This window comes from Scyliorhinus canicula, chromosome 13 (assembly GCF_902713615.1).
Source record: "Scyliorhinus canicula chromosome 13, sScyCan1.1, whole genome shotgun sequence".
Taxonomy (NCBI): domain Eukaryota; kingdom Metazoa; phylum Chordata; class Chondrichthyes; order Carcharhiniformes; family Scyliorhinidae; genus Scyliorhinus; species Scyliorhinus canicula.
In genome coordinates this window covers 136875907-136895299 of record NC_052158.1, presented here as the reverse complement: position 1 = coordinate 136895299, position 19393 = coordinate 136875907, and the positions used below count along the sequence as shown (strand labels likewise).

The 19393-nt window shown below is 48.7% G+C and overlaps 1 protein-coding gene across 5 annotated transcripts in view; it reads right to left on the bottom strand.

Annotated features, from left to right (window-relative positions):
- Positions 1-19393, bottom strand: part of LOC119975951 (monocarboxylate transporter 14-like) — a 67680-nt gene that overhangs the window by 31463 nt on the left and 16824 nt on the right. For all 5 annotated transcript variants that reach the window (XR_005462838.1, XM_038815929.1, XM_038815930.1 and 2 more), the window contains exons 3-4: positions 2984-3127; positions 350-1363 (exon numbers count right to left, since the gene is read on the bottom strand). Coding sequence is in view for 4 of the 5 variants with exons in the window: in XM_038815929.1 (XP_038671857.1) it covers positions 350-1363; positions 2984-3127 (1158 nt within the window). In the remaining variant the exon portion in view is untranslated. The remainder of the gene's footprint in view (positions 1-349; positions 1364-2983; positions 3128-19393) is intronic.

Sequence of the window (19393 nt, the reverse complement as noted above, 5' to 3'; positions counted from 1 at the left end):
CAGGGCTGGGATCGAAGCCAGGTCCTCGGAGCAGTGATGCAGCAGTGCTAACCAATGCGGCACCACACTGCCCCAAGCATGAGAATTATTTCCATCAAAGTGCTGCCAGACAGGAGCAAATGATACAGTAATCTAATGAAAGGTGGAAAACAATCACATAGACTCATGCTTTGGTGAGCAAAATGTTTCCTTTAGCTTATCTCAATGGCTGGAGTGCAATATGAACATGAAACATCTTGAGGGAACATTCACATTGATAAAACACTTGGCTATTGTGTACTTTATTGGTAATGGACTGTATTGCATAACTAAGGTACTATTAATGATATGAAACTGTTCCAATGTTTACCTGCAAACGGTGGTCCCAGCAAAGCAGATACTCCATTGGCGCAGATGGTGATACCATAAGCATTGGCAAGATTGCTTAGTCCCACCAAATCTTCAGTTACACAGGGCATGACTGAAAAATACCCACTGGCAAACCCAATCATGGCACAGACAATGGCCAGATTGATAAATGTGTGCATGAGTGGAATTACCAAAATGCAAATGCCAAGACAAAAGTTAGACAGGAGTAAAACATTCCAGGCACTGACAAATGGGAAGTCGCAGATTATACCCAGGATGACTTTTCCCAGAATATGGAATATAGCGATGATTGATGTTAGGGGAAACTTGTCATTTTCTGAGGATAAACCATACTGTTTTACAATCTCTGGCAGATGAATAAAAGGTATAACAAAACTACAGTAAGCAAATAAAGCCCAGAAAAGGAATGCTACAAAAACCTTATTTTGGAATAGGGATTCACCTCCAAAGTAGCTTGAATACCAAAAGTGAAACCCTAGCCTCACAGAGTTTGCACATTGGCTAAGTGTTTTAAAGAGGCGGATTGCATATATGTTCTTCAAGGTGATGCCTTTAGTATCTTTATATTTCCATTTAGTTTCTGATGCATTTCTCACACGGTCTCTGTTTGAATTTTCTTTACAGCCCTCCGCCTTGTTTTCGGTCTTCCTTGTTCCAGCATTTTGGTTTTCCATTGCAAGTGTTGGGTGATCACTCTCAGAAGGCTTGCTGTTGCAGCTCTGCATGTCACATAAGTCTGGTACAAATCCTTTGTCGGATGAAAGTGGTCTTAACAGGGCGCCACAGACACACAGGTTTAAATTCACTGCTCCATGAATCAACATTGTACCTCTCCATCCATACTCAGCAGAGAGAGTTTTAAGTAAAATTGTTACAAGGCAAGCTCCAAAGCCAGTGCCAGTTGTGCTTATTCCCTGTGCCAATGCTCGTCGCCTTTGAAAATATTGTCCCACCATGACTATGTTCGGCAGGTATGCCAAACCGTTGCCAATTCCTGATCACACAGTGAAGAAAATATATTTTAGTTATACAGAAAAAATCTATTGGGGTTCTTTCAAATGGAATCTTCTGAAAATGACATTGTTGTTAGTGTAAACTTAAAAAAACACAATGAAAGAGCATAAAATACTTATTTTTTAAAAACATTTTGATCTGTCCATCTTCCCTTTTTTCCACCTCCTTCCCCCTATCCCTCTGCCACCAAATCTTCATGGGCCCAGTCCATTTGTTCAGTCAGGATGGTCAATCCTACTGACATCCCCCACATCTACAGCACAGAAAAGGCCCTTCGGCCCATCATGTCTACTCCGGTCAAAAACAACCTAACTACAGTATTCCAATCCTATATTCCCGTACTTGGCCTTGTATGCCTCGGTATCACAAGTGCACATCTAAATACTTCTTAAATGTTATGAGGGTCTCTGCCTCCACCTCCTTTTCAGACAGTGAGTTCCAGACTCCCACCACCTACCTCACATTTCCTCTGAATCACCTGCCCCTTAACTTAAATCTATGCCCCCTGGTCATTGATCCCTCCACCAAGGGAAAACATTCCTTCCTGTCTACTCTATCTATGCCCTTCATAATTTTATACATCTCAATCGTGTCCCCCTCAGTCCTCTCTGGTCCAAGGAAAACAACCCCAGTCAATTTAATCTCTCTTCATAACAAACTCTTCAGCCCAGGCAACATGCTAGTCAATCTCTTCTGCACCCTTTATAGTGCTATCACATACCTCCTATAATGTGGATTCCAGAACTGCTGAGGCCTAACTAGTGTTTTATACAGTTCCAACATAAACTCCCTGCTCTTAATCTCTATGCCTTAGCTAATAAAGGCAACATAGAACATAGAACAGTACAGCACAGAACAGGCCCTTCGGCCCTCAATGTTGTGCCGAGCCATGATCACCCTACTCAAACCCACGTATCCACCCTATACCTGTAACCCAACAAACCCCCCCTTAACCTTACTTTTATTAGGACACTACGGGCAATTTAGCATGGCCAATCCACCTAACCCGCACATCTTTGGACTGTGGGAGGAAACCGGAGCACCCGGAGGAAACCCACGCACACAGGGGGAGGACGTGCAGACTCCACACAGACAGTGACCCAGCCGGGAATCGAACCTGGGACCCTGGAGCTGTGAAGCATTTATGCTAACCACCATGCTACCCTGCTGCCCCTAAGGCAACTATTCCATATGCCTTCTTAACCACTTTATCCACCTGCCCTGCTACCTCAAGGGACAGGTGTACATGCACACCAAGTTCCTGCTGATCTTCGGTGTTTCCCAGGGTCCTGCCATTCATCACGTATTCCCTTGATTGTTTTTCCTGCCCAAGTGCATCACCTCATACTTGTCCGGATTGGACTCCATTTGACACTGATTTGAAACAAATATTTCTGTGTCAGGAATGGACCACATTCAAACAGGATCATAAGTATTTTTAGTACAGGTATATAGCAAGCAAGAACCAACATGACAGTATAAAGAACTTTCATTCAACCACCAGCTAATCCATAATTGGAGATGGTTAAATTAACGTAGTGTGTATTATTATAACAAAGATTATGAAAAATCATAGGTCAAATGCTTAAAATGTACTCACCAGCTACTACTCCAAATGAAATAAAGAGATAGTAAACACTTGTTGCATATGCACTCATCGCCCAGCCCAGTGCGGTTATTATCCCTCCAAAAACTGCTGTTGTGCGACATCCACATGCATCCACAAAAAAACTCACAAGTGGACCTGTGCAGCAAAGGGAAATACCTGAATTAGCTGGACCGAATAGATACCAAGCAGATTGATGGATCAATATTATGCCCATTCCTGACACAGAAATATTTGTTTCAAATCAGTGTCAAATGGAGTCCAATCCGGACAAGTATGAGGTGATGCACTTGGGCAGGAAAAACAATCAAGGGAATACGTGATGAATGGCAGGACCCTGGGAAACACCGAAGATCAGCAGGAACTGTCCCTTAAGGTAGCAGGGCAATATTATGCATTGCGAAGTATAGATTTATTCCTTGAGGTAAAAAGAATGTGCACCAAAGAATACAATTCCAGAAATAGATGGATTAGAATTAGACTGAAACTGAAAAGGGGGACACAGCCACACAGTGGTTAGCACTGCTGCCTCGCAGTTCCAAGGACCTTTGTTCGATTCCGGCCTCGGGTGACTGCGTGGAGTATAAACGTTCTCCCCATATATGCGTGGGTTTCCTCTGGATGCTCCAGTTTCCTCCCACAGTCCAAAGATGTGCAAGTTAGGTGGATTGGCCATGCTAAATTGTCCCTCAATGTGAGGGTCGGTGCAGAGTCGATGAGCTGAATGGTCTCCTTCTGCACTGTAGGGATTCTATGATTTTGTTTTCAGAATTCCATGATGATAAAATTTGAGGCAGCACTCCTGAAGATAATCGTGGGGAGAGATCAAGTAGGTTAAAAGAGATTATGAAAAGAAAAACTCAAGCAGCTAATCTAAAATTAAATGATAATGGTTTTATAAACACACTAAGTGGTTGAAGAGAATATAGAACATGATGAAGGGCCAATCCAGTTGTGGAGGATGAAGATATGGTGGAGTTAATAAATATTGGCCATTGATTTTTACAAATTACAATTGAAGTAGGAAAAGGTGTTCCTGCAACTATAGAAAGGAATTTGGTCTGGAAAAAACAATGAGCAGACCTCAAACAGATCAGACATTCGGACCTGATTGGGGCCAATGCAAGATGTCAGAAGTCAATCAATTTTAAATATGCAAAGTGTGCCCTGGACTTGGAAAGGGGCCAATATAAAACATTTGTTCAATAGGGAAGAGAAAGATAATCCAGAACATGACATGTAGATATCTGCCTGCATTTCTGCAGCTACAGAATATAGTAAATATCAGTATATTTGACGATCAGTTGTATACAGTAACAGCTGACATGCAATTCAATAAAAGCATGTTATGACAGGCATGGAGTAATTGAAGCACATTTTCTTTCACCACTGTGGTTGAGTGTGGTCCATTGAAGAAATGAACATCACACTTGGTTAGCTGTAAGGATCCTAAGGCAAACCCACCTGAGGCTCTTCAACCTAAGTTGCAGTGGGAGTGAGTCTTACCATGAGTTTACCTCAGTTGGTAGCCTCCCTAACCAAAAGTTAGTATAAATTTGGCCCTCATTCAGAGAATCGACACAGATAGCTGTTCTCAGTATGTAGCTGTTCTTTTTATTGTACACAGTGTATGGAGATGATTTGGACTTGGGTGTGTTCTTCTAAAGCTGGCTTTATGATACATTGATGGCATTTTAAAGTGTGTCTGCCTGTCAGTAGTGAGCTTGGAATGCTGGAAGCTGCATTCAACATAGAACATAGAACAGTACAGCACAGAACAGGCCCTTCGGCCCTCGATGTTGTGCTGAACATTGTCCGAAACCGAGATCAAGCTATCCCACTCCCTGTCATTCTGGTGTGCTCCATGTGCCTATCCAATAACCGCTTGAAAGTTCCGAAAGTGTCCGACTCCACTATCACAGCAGGCAGTCCATTCCACACCCTAACCACTCTCTGAGTAAAGAACCTACCTCGGACATCCCTCCTATATCTCCCACCCTGTATTTTATAGTTATGCCCCCTTGTAACAGCTACATCCAACCGAGGAAATAGTCTCTGAACGTCCACTCTATCTATCCCCCTCATCATCTTATAAACCTCTATTAAGTCGCCTCTCATCCTCCTCCGCTCCAAAGAGAAAAGCCCTAGCTCCCTCAACCTTTCCTCATAAGACCTATCCTGCAAACCAGGCAGCATCCTGGTAAAGATCCTTTGCACCCTTTCCAATGCTTCCACATCCTTCCTCTAATGAGGTGGCCAGAACTGCACACAGTACTCCAAATGCGGTCTCACCAGCGTCATGTATTGTTGCAGCATAACCCCACGGCTCTTAAACTCAAGCCCCCTGTTAATAAACACTGACATACTAGAGGCCTTCTTCACGGTTCTATCCACTTGAGTGGCAACCTTCAGAGATCTGTGGACATGAACCCCAAGATCTCTCTGTTCCTCCACATTCCTCAGAACCCTGCCAGAAGTGGAAAAGAAGTTTCATCCTTAAGTAGGCGAACCCTGCCTTTATTAAAACAGAAAAACAAATGCAAAAAATACACAGGGACAAAATAATTTTGAAAATCACAAGTGTAATGAACTCCAATTGGCTTTATTGGTTGGCCAATTGGAGTATGAGCTCCCTCAATGATAGCTCATTGAGGGGGCCCATATAATCACCTGTGTAGGCTTTGTGAGCCAGTCTTAAGTTGACTGGACTGCTAGCAGCACTGTTTGTAGCTGCTCCTGTAATATTGTTATTGTAAATAAATATTGGTGTGGTGACGGAACTCCTGCCGCCCGTGGATACTACAGTGGCGACGAGGATGGGATACGAATTTTGCGGAGACCAGCTGCCGCACTCGGAGGGTAAGCCTTGCCATTTTTAAAATGCCGTTTTTTGGAAGGTTAGAGGCATTCGACCCGGCTATTGAGGACTGGTCCCAGTATGTAGAGAGAATGTGTTACTTCTTCCGGGCAAATGATATACTGACGGACGAAAGGAGACGGCTTATCCTGCTGTCTGCGTGCGAACCCTCCGCTTTCGCCATTATACGTAGTCTGACTTATCCCGAAGCGCCGGACACGAAAACTTTCCAAGAAGTAACGGAATTGGTGAAAGAGCACTACGACCCAAAACCACCCCTCATTTTGCGTAGGTACAGATTCTACACAGCGAAGCGGGAAGACAGGGAGTCAGTCACAAATTTCTTGACCCGCCTGAGAAGGCTGGCGGAAAAATGTGAGTTCGGCGCGACGCTAAATGAAATGCTTCGGGACCAGTTAGTGTGTGGTATAAACAACCTCACAATACAGAAACGCCTGTTGGCGGAAACGGACCTAGACTGCAGGCAGGTGTTACAGCTCGCACTGTCCCTAGAAAAGGCAGCAAGTGGGGCGCAGGAACTACAGGGCACGCCAATGGAGGTAGATACCTGTGAGAGGGACTACCACAACGGGTCCTGCTACCAGATAGCCGCTCTCAGGAAAAACCTGAGGAATAGAGGGAAAAAGGAAAACCCCACGGGTGAACGGGCGGCCGACAATAATGGAAATAGACACGGGTGCGGCCGTATCAATAATGGGAGGGGCAGCATTTAGAAAAATCAAAGATGGGCTCCAGCCACTAACCCTAACAAAAGCATCGACAATTGAAAAGCTCAGGGCCTCGTTTGCAACACATGGACTTCCGGAGGTATTGGTGTCGGACAACGGAACGGCATTCACAAGTGGGGAATTTGGAAAATTCCTGAAGGAAAACGGAGTCCGTCACATCAAAACGGCCCCTTACCATCCAGCGACCAACGGCCTGGCAGAGAGAGCAGTCCAGACACTTAAAGCGGGACTCAAGAAGCAGCCGGCAGCGTCAATAGACACAAAGCTCTCCCAACAGAGAAGGACCGTTTCTGGCACCAGACAGAGTGGGGTAACAACGACAGAAACCCTAGAAGGAGGTGGCAAAAGAGGAATAGCAGGTGGGGACGCAGGGAAGTACACAGCCTAGACGCCCCATCCTCCTCCGAAGGGGAGCTACTGATCAGCTGTTCTGGGGAAATTTGCATACGTGCAGTGCGGTCAGCCTAATTTGAAGGTGGTTTGTGGAGGGGCTGTTGTCAAGTGACCGTTAAACCCGAAACACTTCGTCGTTGTTTCCCACCCTACCTCCTCCTCTAACCAAAAAAAAACCACAGTTGTTGGGAAGCGGGAGCAGGGGCCTGTCGTGAAGGTGAGTGAGTGCCTTTAAATTTGCTTACCTTTCAGCGGCAGCAGGGTTTGAGGGAATATCAGGTAAGCTCTTCCTTTCTTTTTCTTTTTCTTGTTTTTTTTTAAATCTAGAGGTGATGTCAGGGAAGGCAGTACAATGCTTCTCCTGCAGAATGTTTGAGGTGAGGGACGCCGTCAGTGTCCCTGCTGATTTCATCTGTGGGAAGTACACCCAACTCCAGCTCCTCAAAAACCGTGTTAGGGACCTGGAGCTTGAGCTGGATGAACTTCGGATCATTCGGGAGGCAGAGGGGATCATAGATAGGAGCTTCAGGGAAGTAGTTACACCAAAGACTGGAGATAGATGGGTAACTGTAAGAGGGACTGGGAAGAAGCAGTCAGTGCAGGGACCCCCTGCGGTCGTTCCCCTGAGTAACAAGTATACCGTTTTGGATACTTGTGGGGGGGACGACTTACCAGGGGTAAGCCATGGGGTACGGGCCTCTGGCACGGAGTCTGTCCCTGTTGCTCAGAAGGGAAGGGGGGAAAGGAGTAGAACATTAGTAATTGGGGACTCAATAGTCAGGGGCACAGATAGGAGATTTTGTGGGAGCGAGAGAGACTCACGTTTGGTATGTTGCCTCCCAGGTGCAAGGGTACGTGATGTCTCGGATCGTGTTTTCCGGGTCCTTAAGGGGGAGGGGGAGCAGCCCCAAGTTGTAGTCCGTATTGGCACTAACGACATAGGTAGGAAAGGGGACAAGGATGTCAGGCAGGCCTTTAGGGAGCTAGGATGGAAGCTCAGAGCGAGAACAAACAGAGTTGTTATCTCTGGGTTGTTGCCCGTGCCACGTGATAGTGAGATGAGGAATAGGGAGAGAGAGCAATTAAACACGTGGCTACAGGGATGGTGCAGGCGGGAGGGATTCAGATTTCTGGATAACTGTGGCTCTTTCTGGGGAAGGTGGGACCTCTATAGACAGGATGGTCTACATCTGAACCTGAGGGGCACCAATATCCTGGGGGGGAGATTTGTTAGTGCTCTTTGGGGGGGTTTAAACTAATTCAGCAGGGGCATGGGAACCTGGATTGTAGTTTTGGGGTACGGGAGATTGAGAGTATAGAGGTCAGGGGCACAGATTTGACTTCGCAGGAGGGTGCCAGTGTTCAGGTAGGTGGTTTGAAGTGTGTCTACTTCAATGCCAGGAGTATACGAAATAAGGTAGGGGAACTGGCAGCATGGGTTGGTACCTGGGACTTCGATGTTGTGGCCATTTCAGAGACATGGATAGAGCAGGGACAGGAATGGTTGTTGCAGGTTCCGGGGTTTAGGTGTTTTAGTAAGCTCAGAGAAGGGGGCAAAAGAGGGGGAGGTGTGGCGCTGCTAGTCAAGGACAGTATTACGGTGGCGGAAAGGATGCTAGATGGGGACTCTTCTTCCGAGGTAGTATGGGCTGAGGTTAGAAACAGGAAAGGAGAGGTCACCCTGTTGGGAGTTTTCTATAGGCCACCTAATAGTTCTAGGGATGTAGAGGAAAGGATGGCGAAGATGATTCTGGAAAAGAGCGAAAGTAACGGTAGTTGTTATGGGAGACTTTAACTTTCCAAATATTGACTGGAAAAGATATAGTTCGAGTACATTAGATGGGTCGTTCTTTGTACAATGTGTGCAGGAGGGTTTCCTGACACAATATGTTGACAGGCCAACAATAGGCGAGGCCACATTGGATTTGGTTTTGGGTAATGAACCAGGCCAGGTGTTAGATCTGGAGGTAGGTGAGCACTTTGGAAACAGTGACCACAATTCGGTGACCTTTACGTTAGTGATGGAAAGGGATAAGTATACCCCGCAGGGCAAGAGTTATAGCTGGGGGAAGGGCAATTATGATGCCATTAGACATGACTTAGGATGTGTAGGTTGGAGAAGTAGGCTGCAGGGGTTGGGCACACTGGATATGTGGAGCTTGTTCAAGGAACAGCTATTGCATGTTCTTGATAAGTACGTACCAGTCAGGCAGGGAGGAAGGGGTCGAGCAAGGGAACCGTGGTTTACCAAAGAAGTGGAATCTCTTGTTAAGAGGAAGAAGGAGGCCTATGTGAAGATGAGGCGTGAAGTTTCAGTTGGGGCGCTTGATAGTTACAAGGAAGCGAGGAAGGATCTAAAGAGAGAGCTAAGACGAGCAAGGAGGGGACATGAGAAGTCTTTGGCAGGTAGGATCAAGGAAAACCCAAAAGCTTTCTATAGGTATGTCAGGAATAAAAGAATGACTAGGGTAAGAGTAGGGCCAGTCAAGGACAGTGGTGGGAAGTTGTGTGTGGAGGCTGAGGAGATAAGCGAGATACTAAATGAATACTTTTCGTCAGTATTCACTCAGGAAAAAGATAATATTGTGGAGGAGAATGCTGAGACCCAGGCTATTAGAATAGATGGCATTGAGGTGCGTAGGGAAGAAGTGTTGGCAATTCTGGACAAGGTGAAAATAGATAAGTCCCCGGGGCCTGATGGGATTTATCCTAGGATTCTCTGGGAAGCCAGGGAAGAGATTGCTGAGCCTTTGGCTTTGATTTTTAGGTCATCATTGGCTACAGGAATAGTGCCAGAGGACTGGAGGATAGCAAATGTGGTCCCTTTGTTCAAGAAGGGGAGTAGAGATAACCCCGGTAACTATAGGCCGGTGAGCCTAACGTCTGTGGTGGGTAAAGTCTTGGAAAGGATTATAAAAGATACGATTTATAATCATCTAGATAGGAATAATATGATTAGGGATAGTCAGCATGGTTTTGTGAAGGGTAGATCATGCCTCACAAACCTTATCGAGTTCTTTGAGAAGGTGACTGAACAGGTAGACGAGGGTAGAGCAGTTGATGTGGTGTATATGGATTTCAGTAAAGCGTTTGATAAGGTTCCCCACGGTCGGCTATTGCAGAAAATACGGAGGCTGGGGATTGAGGGTGATTTAGAGATGTGGATCAGAAATTGGCTAGTTGAAAGAAGACAGAGAGTGGTAGTTGATGGGAAATGTTCAGAATGGAGTTCAGTTACGAGTGGCGTACCACAAGGATCTGTTCTGGGGCCGTTGCTGTTTGTCATTTTTATAAATGACCTAGAGGAGGGCGCAGAAGGATGGGTGAGTAAATTTGAAAACGACACTAAAGTCGGTGGAGTTGTAGACAGTGCGGAAGGATGTTGCAGGTTACAGAGGGACATAGATAAGCTGCAGAGCTGGGCTGAGAGGTGGCAAATGGAGTTTAATGTGGAGAAGTGTGAGGTGATTCACTTTGGAATGAATAACAGGAATGCGGAATATTTGGCTAATGGTAAAATTCTTGGTAGTGTGGATGAGCAGAGGGATCTCAGTGTCCATGTACATAGATCCCTGAAAGTTGCCACCAGGTTGATAGGGTTGTGAAGAAGGCCTATGGTGTGATGGCCTTTATTGGTAGAGGGATTGAGTTCCGGAGCCATGAGGTCATGTTGCAGTTGTACAAAACTCTAGTACGGCCGCATTTGGAGTATTGCGTACAGTTCTGGTCGCCTCATTATGGGAAGGACGTGGAAGCTTTGGAACGGGTGCAGAGGAGATTTACCAGGATGTTGCCTGGTATGGAGGGAAAATCTTATGAGGAAAGGCTGATGGACTTGAGGTTGTTTTCGTTAGAGAGAAGAAGGTTAAGAGGTGATTTAATAGAGGCATACAAAATGATCAGAGGGTTAGATAGGGTGGACAGCGAGAGCCTTCTCCCGCGGATGGAGGTGGCTAGCACGAGGGGGACATAGCCTTAAATTGAGGGGTAATAGATATAGGACAGAGGTCAGAGGTGGGTTTTTTACGCAAAGAGTGGTGAGGCCGTGGAATGCCCTACCTGCAACAGTAGTGAACTCGCCAACATTGAGGGCATTTAAAAGTTTATTGGATAAGCATATGGATGATAAGGGCATAGTGTAGGTTAGATGGCCTTTAGTTTTTTTTCCATGTCGGTGCAACATCGAGGGCCGAAGGGCCTGTACTGCGCTGTATCGTTCTATGTTCTATGTTCTAATTATATAATACTACAACGAAGAAAGCAGAACCCATTAGGATTACCCCACGGGTGAACGGGCGGCTGACAATAATGGAAATAGACACGGGTGCGGCCGTATCAGTAATGGGAGTGGCAGCATTTAGAAAAATCAAAGATGGACTCCAGCCACTAACCCTAACAAAAGCATCGACAATTGAAAAGCTCAGGGCCTCGTTTGCAACACATGGACTTCCGGAGGTATTGGTGTCGGACAACGGAACGGCATTCACAAGTGGGGAATTTGGAAAATTCCTGAAGGAAAACGGAGTCCGTCACATCAAAACGGCCCCTTACCATCCAGCGACCAACGGCCTGGCAGAGAGAGCGGTCCAGACACTTAAAGCGGGACTCAAGAAGCAGCCGGCAGCGTCAATAGACACAAAGCTCTCCCGCTGGCTGTTTGATTACAGGACCACACCGCATTCCACAACGGGCATACCACCAGCTGAACTCTTAATGGGAAGGCGGCTGCGAACGAGGCTGAGTCTCCTTTTCCCAAATTTAACGGGGAAAGTGGAGAAACAACAGGAGACCCAACGCAGGGGGCATGATAATAGTCGGCAGCAGAGACATTTCCAGGTGGGGGAACCGGTTTGGGTCATGAATTATGGGAATGGACCAAAATGGGTCAAAGGCACGGTAGAGTCCCAAACAGGGCCCATATCCTATCAGGTTTCAATAGGAGGTAAGGTGCTGAAGAAACACCTAGACCAAATAAGGGCAGCGGAACCACACCTGGAGGCAGGCGAAGCAGGACTGCCTCCAGCTGGGATAGCCCAGACGGAAAGGATACCCACACCCCAGCCCCGAGCAATTTCTCCAGACCCCATCATCCAGTCATCAGAGTCGGAGATGGACACACTCGACGAGGCCGCCGCGACACCTCTCCCCGAGGAGGAGGAAGAACAACTTCCAAGGAGGTCGTCAAGGAAAAGACGGGCACCTATAAGGTACACCCCGCCCACTTCGGAGAACGACCCGGCGGACGACACAGAGGTGACAGACCCAGAAATGAGGAGCAGGAAGAAGCTCAGAGGAATGCCAGCTGGCAGGAATTCCTTGGACCTTGGGGGGAGGGGTGTAATGAACTCCAATTGGCTTTATTGGTTGGCCAATTGGAGTATGAGCTCCCTCAATGATAGCTCATTGAGGGGGCCCATATAATCACCTGTGTAGGCTTTGTGAGCCAGTCTTAAGTTGACTGGACTGCTAGCAGCACTGTTTGTAGCTGCTCCTGTAATATTGTTATTGTAAATAAATATTGGTGTGGTGATGGAACTCCTGCCTCCCGTGGATTACTACAACAAGTAAATCCTAATGATTTAATTTCAGCTCTGTTGGAACCAAGGACTAGAAAAGAAAAGCATAACATTTGGATCTTTAATGATGCTTTTTGGGTGCTGTGTGTTCTTAAAGGTCCAGAATCATGCAAGGCTTAATGCTGCTAAAGGCACTACAGTGCATAACGAATGTTGACCAGACATGTACAGGGTAGGCAGATCATGGCATCATGTAAACATGATTTTGAAACCAGCAGCTTTCGGAGCTCAGCTTCCAACGAATGGCATCTCTTAATCCTGCAGTTATATATTCACACAGGCTATATGCAGGAAGGATCACTCCACCATCGTCAGTGCTACTGATAGATTTTTGCTGTCCGTTGCTACAATCAGATAAGTGTTTGGTACTTTCTAAAGTTTTTTAAAGTCGCTAATGTCTAGAGGGGGTAGTGTTGGCAGGTGCTGCAAGACTTTGTTCTGACTTCAAGGTTTCTGCAGTTGCTCTGGTTTAGTTCAAATAAATCTTTGGGCTGAGAAGCATCATGAAGGACACTGGCAGAGTGGCAGAGGTAGGAGGACGAAAGCTGTCATCTTGAAAGAGCACAGCAAGTTAATGCACCTCAAATACATTGCTACTCATCCAAGACAACACCTCAGCAATCCTAGTTATCTGTTGGAGGACAGATTGCTGGACTGCTGTGACACCCTGCAAGTTTCATTGAGCACTGGTAGCTGCAGCCACATGGCAGCATCTGAGTTTACATGGTAGCACAACTTCAGCCTGAGCGTCCCCTGCACCACTCAGACTTTGGATGGCTGATGCTCGTGCTGCAGTGGTAGCTGAGGTGTCAGCTGCATCATGGTTAGATCCGCCAGTGTGAGTCCACCGCCTCCATGGGAAAAGGCTGGGCTCCAAGCTCTGAGTAAAGCCCTCTGCAAAGTCGATGCCTGACCCTTCATGTGCCTTTATGTGCAAACAAACGTCCTAGCAGACCTGCCAATGCACTAAATGTTTAATTGCGCATTTCCAACGGCTTCTTTTTGTAGTCTACACCACTGAAGTGCTCACTTGAGTTTACTGAAACAGAACTCACCTGCCATCTCCCCCTAGCAACTGTGCGCCGCTTGCCTCCTAGCCTAGCTGCAGGCAACTCACGTGATGTCTCACCACTTGCAGGTCCTGCTTCTTGTTTTTCTGTAAGTGTCAGTATCTGAGCTGGTACCTGCAAGTTTTAAATCAAGTGACAGGATTTCTTTATCATTCGTGACTTGTTCTCCTTCTTATTATTCTTCCGCTGCCTTGCTAGGATATGCTTGGGTATCAGGAAGAAGAAAAACTCAAGGGTATGATTGTGGTGCAGGGAGTGGGGAAACTAATGGTGCCTCTTTACATAATCTGCAAGCTGTGTGGTAAACACCACTGGTCATACACTACGTGTATTATGGTACTGCCATTGTACTAGTCATTACAGTAAATCCCGGCCTGCTGTCTCCACCCAGCAGGCTCTGTATAAATGTGTACGCTCTCCTGCGCTGCCCCCATTCTGGTTCCACCTGCAGGAGGCTTAACATCTAGCACAATAAAGCCTCAATAGTTCACCATTTCGTCTCGTGGTCAATTTATCAATTTATTGTGCTAGAATTTTAAAGATGAACGTCTTAATCAAGCCGAATCGCCTGGAGGTGAACCCTCACGCAGCCGACGCCACAGGTACTTTCGAGCACTGGCTAGCCTGCTTTGAAGGATATCTCGGAGCATCCACAGAAGCCCTCTCAGACCCACAGAAGCTCCAGATACTCTACGCATGGGTGAGCCACAAGATTTCCTCCTCATTCGGGATGCTCGCACATACACGGAAGCGATGGCACTACTTAAAGGACAGTACATCAAGACTGTTAATCAGGTGTTTGCCAGGCACCTCCTGGCCACGAGATGGCAACTCCCGGGGGAGTCCCAGGACGATTTCCTGCGTGGTTTGCGGATACTTGGTAGAAACTGTAATTGCCAGGCGGTGTCGGCAGTCCAACGCACGGAACTGCTGATCAGAGACGCCTATGTCACGGGCATTAAGTCCAATTACATCCACCAGCGATTATTGGAAGGGGGTACACTCGACCTTACAGAGACTGTACAGCTTGCTAACTCCTTAGAAGTGGCCTCCCGCAATCTAAAGTCCTACACCTCCGACCGCGCGGCACCCTCGTGGGCGTCATGGGCCCCACCATCATCCGATCTGGGTACACCGCATGCCTGCGCCGCGTGGCAGCCAGCTAACTCCGGAGGCCCCAAATGCTACTTTTGTGGCCAGAACAAGCACCCCAGACAACGCTGCCCAGCACAGAGCGCAACCTGCAACAGGTGTGGCAAGAAGGGCCACTTCGTCTCCGTTTGCCAGGCCCGATCGGCCGCTCGCGGACCGTCGATACCTCCTCCACCGCCGATCAGCCCTCCTACTAACTACCGCAGCTCGCCTCCATCACCCTTGATCAGTCTCGGCCCCGCAACCTCGTGACTGCTACAACGCCTGTACGGTCAATTGTACCCTGAAGGTGGCAACGCAGGTCGATAGAGTGGTCAAGAAGGCATACAGCATGCTTGCCTTCATCGGACGGGGTATTGAATACAAGAGTTGGCAGGTCATGTTACAGTTGTATAGGACTTTGGTTCGGCCACATTTGGAATACTGCGTGCAGTTCTGGTCACCACATTACCAGAAGGATGTGGATGCCTTGGAGAGGGTGCAGAGGAGGTTCACCAGGATGTTGCCTGGTATGGAGGGTGCTAGCTATGAAGAAAGGTTGAGTAGATTAGGATTGTTTTCGTTGGAAAGACGGAGGTTGAGGGGGGATCTGATTGAGGTCTACAAAATTAGGAGAGGTATGGACAGGGTGGATAGCAACAAGCTTTTCCAAGAGTGGGGGTGTCAGTTACAAGGGGTCACGATTTCAAAGTGAGAGGGGGAAAGTTTAAGGGAGATGTGCGTGGAAAGTTTTTTACGCAGAGGGTGGTGGGTGCCTGGAACGCTTTACCAGCAGAGGTGGTAGAGGCGGGCACGATAGCATCATTTAAGAAGCATCTAGACAGGTATATGAATGGGCGGGAACAGAGGGAAGTAGACCTTGGAAAATAGGAGACAGGTTTAGATAAAGGATCTGGATCGGCGCAGGCTGGGAGGGCCGAAGGGCCTGTTCCTGTGCTGTAATTTTCTTTGTTCTTTGTTCTTTGTTCTTTGGATCAACGGGCACGAGATGACCTGCCTCTTCGACTCCGGGAGCACGGCGAGTTTCATCCACCCAGCTACAGTAAGGCGCTGCTCCCTCCCGGTCCTCCCCGTCACCCAGAAAATCTCCCTGGCCTCCGGATCCCATTCCATACAGATCCGGGGGTACTGCGTCTCGACCCTCTCCGTACAGGGTGCAGAATACAGTAACTTCAGACTCTATGTCCACCCCCACCTCTGTGCTGCCCTGTTACTAGGTCTTGATTTTCAGTGCCACCTCCAGAGCCTTACTCTGAAGTTCAGCGGACCCCTGCCCCCCCCTCACCGTCTGTGGCCTCACGACCCTTAAGGTGGAGCCGCCCTCACTCTTCGCAAACCTCATCCCGGACTGTAAGCGTGTCGCCACGAGGAGCAGACGGTACAGTGCACAGGACAGGACCATTATCAGGTCGGACGTCCAACGGCTTCTGCGGGAGGGGGTCATTGAGGCCAGTAACAGGCCCTGGAGAGCTCAAGTGGTGGTAGTTAAGACTGGGGAGAAACACCGAATGGTCATCGACTGCAGTCAGACGATCAACCGGTATACGAGGCTCGATGCGTATCTCTTTCCACGCATATCTGACATGGTCAACCAGATTGCGCAGTATCGAGTCTTCTCCACAGTTGACTTGAAGTCCGCATACCACCAGCTCCCCATCCGCCCGGAGGACCACCAATACACTGCATTCGAAGCAGATGGCCGCCTCTACCATTTCCGTAGTGTTCCCTTCGGCGTCACCAATGTGGTCTCGGTCTCCCAGCGAGAGATGGACCGAATGGTTGACCAGTACGGGCTGCGGGCCATGTTCCCGTACCTGGATAACGTCACTATTTGCGGCCACGACCAGCAGGACCACGACTCGAATCTCCAGAAATTCCTCCACACCGCTAAACTCCTTAACCTTACCTGTAATAAGGAGAAATGTGTTTTCTGCACTTCCCGCTTAGCTATTCTTAGCTACGTTATGGAAAATGGAGTCCCAGGGCCCGACCCCGACCGCATGCACCCCCCCCCCCGGAATTCCCCCTCCCCCACTGCCCCAAGGCCCTGAACCGATGCCTGGGGTTCTTCTCATATTACGCCCAGTGGGTCCCTAATTATGCAGATAAGGCCCGCACACTCATCAAGTCCACAGTTTTTCCCATGATGGCTGAGGCCCGTTGGGCCTCCAGCCATATAAAGGCGGACATTGCCAAAGCCACGTTGCACGAGGTCGACGAGTCCCTCCCCTTTCAGGTGGAGAGCGACGCATCGGACGTGGCTCTGGCCGCCACCCTCAACCAGGTGGGCAGACCCGTGGCTTTCTTCTCCCACACCCTCCGTGCCTCCAAAATTCGGCACTCCTCTGTCGAAAAGGAGGCCCGAGCCATTGTGGAAGCTGTGCGACATTGGCGGCATTACCTGGCCGGCAGGAGATTCACTTTCCTCACTGATCGACAGTCGGTTGCCTTCATGTTTAGAATACACAGCGGGGCAAGATTAAGAACGACAAGATCTTGAGGTGGAGGATCGAACTCTCTACCTATAACTACGAGATCTTGTATCACCTGGGGAAGCTCAATGAGCTCCCAGATGCCCTGTCCCGCGGTACATGTGCCAGCGCACAAGTAGACCGACTTCGGGCTCTCCACAACGACCTCTGTCACCCAGGGGTCACCCGGTTCTTCCACTTTATCAAGGCCTGCAACCTGCCCTACTACATCGAGGAGGTCAGGACTGTGACCAGGGACTGCCAAATTTGCACAAAGTGCAAACCGCACTTCTACCGGCCGGACAGGGCGCATCTGGTGAAGGCTTCCCGCCCCTTTGAGCGCCTTAGCATTGACTTCAAAGGGCCCCTCCTTTCCACTGACTGCAATGTGTACTTTCTCAATATCATTGATGAGTACTCCCGTTTCCCTTTCGCCCTACACAGTATCTTCACCTCGTTTTGTTTCCCCACCTACATACATAGCGATCGGGGATCCTCCTTCACGAGTGATGAGCTGCATCAGTTCCTGCTCAGCAAAGGCATTGCCTCGAGCAGGACGACCAGCTACAACCCCCGGGGAAACGGACAGATGGAGAGGGAGAATGGGACGGTCCACCCGATGCGCTCCACTCCATCCGGTCGCTCTTGTGCACTGCTACCAATGAGATCCCTCACGAACGTGTGTTTGCCTTCCCTAGGAAATCCACCTCCGGGGTCTCGCTCCCAACCTGGCTGACAGTTCCTGGGCCCGTCCTCCTCCGGAAGCATGCGAGGAGCCATAAATCAGACCCCCTAGTCGAAAAAGTCCTCCTCCTCCATGCAAACCCACAGTACACCTACGTGGCACACCATGACGGGCAACAGGACACAGTCTCCCTCTGGAACCTGGCAACCGCTGGTTCCCCATCCACCATCACCACCACCCCGACCTGGTACCGTCCCCTCCCCCTCCGGTTGCAACCATTGCCCCTGCGCCGTTCCCCCCCCCCCCCCCCCCCCCACCAGCAACTATCACCGCAACCCCCACCCCAGCAGCACCCGTCCCCCCACCGGCTCTACTGCTGGGTGAAGAAGGAGAGGACAACACACTCCCGGAGTCGCAGGTACCCACATCGGCACCCACACTACAACCGGGACTGAGGCGATCGCGGCGGAGGATCAAAGCCCCCGACAGACTCAACCTGTAACGCTGCTTCACCCCCGCTGGACTCTTTTTTTGAACAGGGGGTGAATGTGGTAAACACCACTGGTCATACACCACGTGTATTACGGTACTGCCATTGTACTACAGTCAATACAGTAAATCCCAGCCTGCTGTCTCCACCCAGCAGGCTCTGTATAAAAGTGTACGCTCTCCTGCACTGCCCCCATTCTGGTTCCAGCTGCAGGAGGCTTAACATCTAGCACACTAAAGCCTCAATAGTTCACTATTTCGCCTCGTGGTCATTGATGGTACATCAAGCTGCAAAAAGCAGCAACAACAATGGCTGCTGCAATGTCAGCCAGCACTGTTTCCACCGCCTCCACGTTTTCCTGCAAGAGGAAGAGGAAATGATATCAGTGAGTGGTGTGCAAAGCATTTGGATGATGTGATTGTCATGCTTAAATAGCTGGCAGTGTGGGCCAGCTCTGAGAAGAGGGTTCATGCTGCTGTGAATGTGAGCTAACAGTTCTGATTGACATAGATTGTAGGTAGCTGCGATGGGGTGTGGTGGATTGAGCAGTATCTGAGACTGGTGGTGCAGCTGGTGGAATATAGCGTTGGAATATACTGCCCTTGACCACGCGTAGTGACACTGCAACCAAGTTCCTTTTGATTCCTAGATTGACTTCCATGGCAGCACAGTGGCACATTGGTTAGCACTGCTGCCTCACAGCCTCAGGGACCCAGGTTCAATTCCAGCCTCGGGTGATTGTCTGTATGGAGTTTGCACTTTCTCCCCATGTGTGCGTGCTTTCCTCCCACAGTCCAAAGTTGTGCAGGTTAGGTGGATTGCCCGTGTTAAATTGCCCCTAGGTGTCCAAAAGGTTTGGTTGGGTTATGGGGATAGGGTGGGAGCCTGACCGAGGTTGGTTGCTCTTTCAGAGGGTTGGTGCTGACTTGATGGACCGAATGGCCTCCTTCTGGACTGTAGG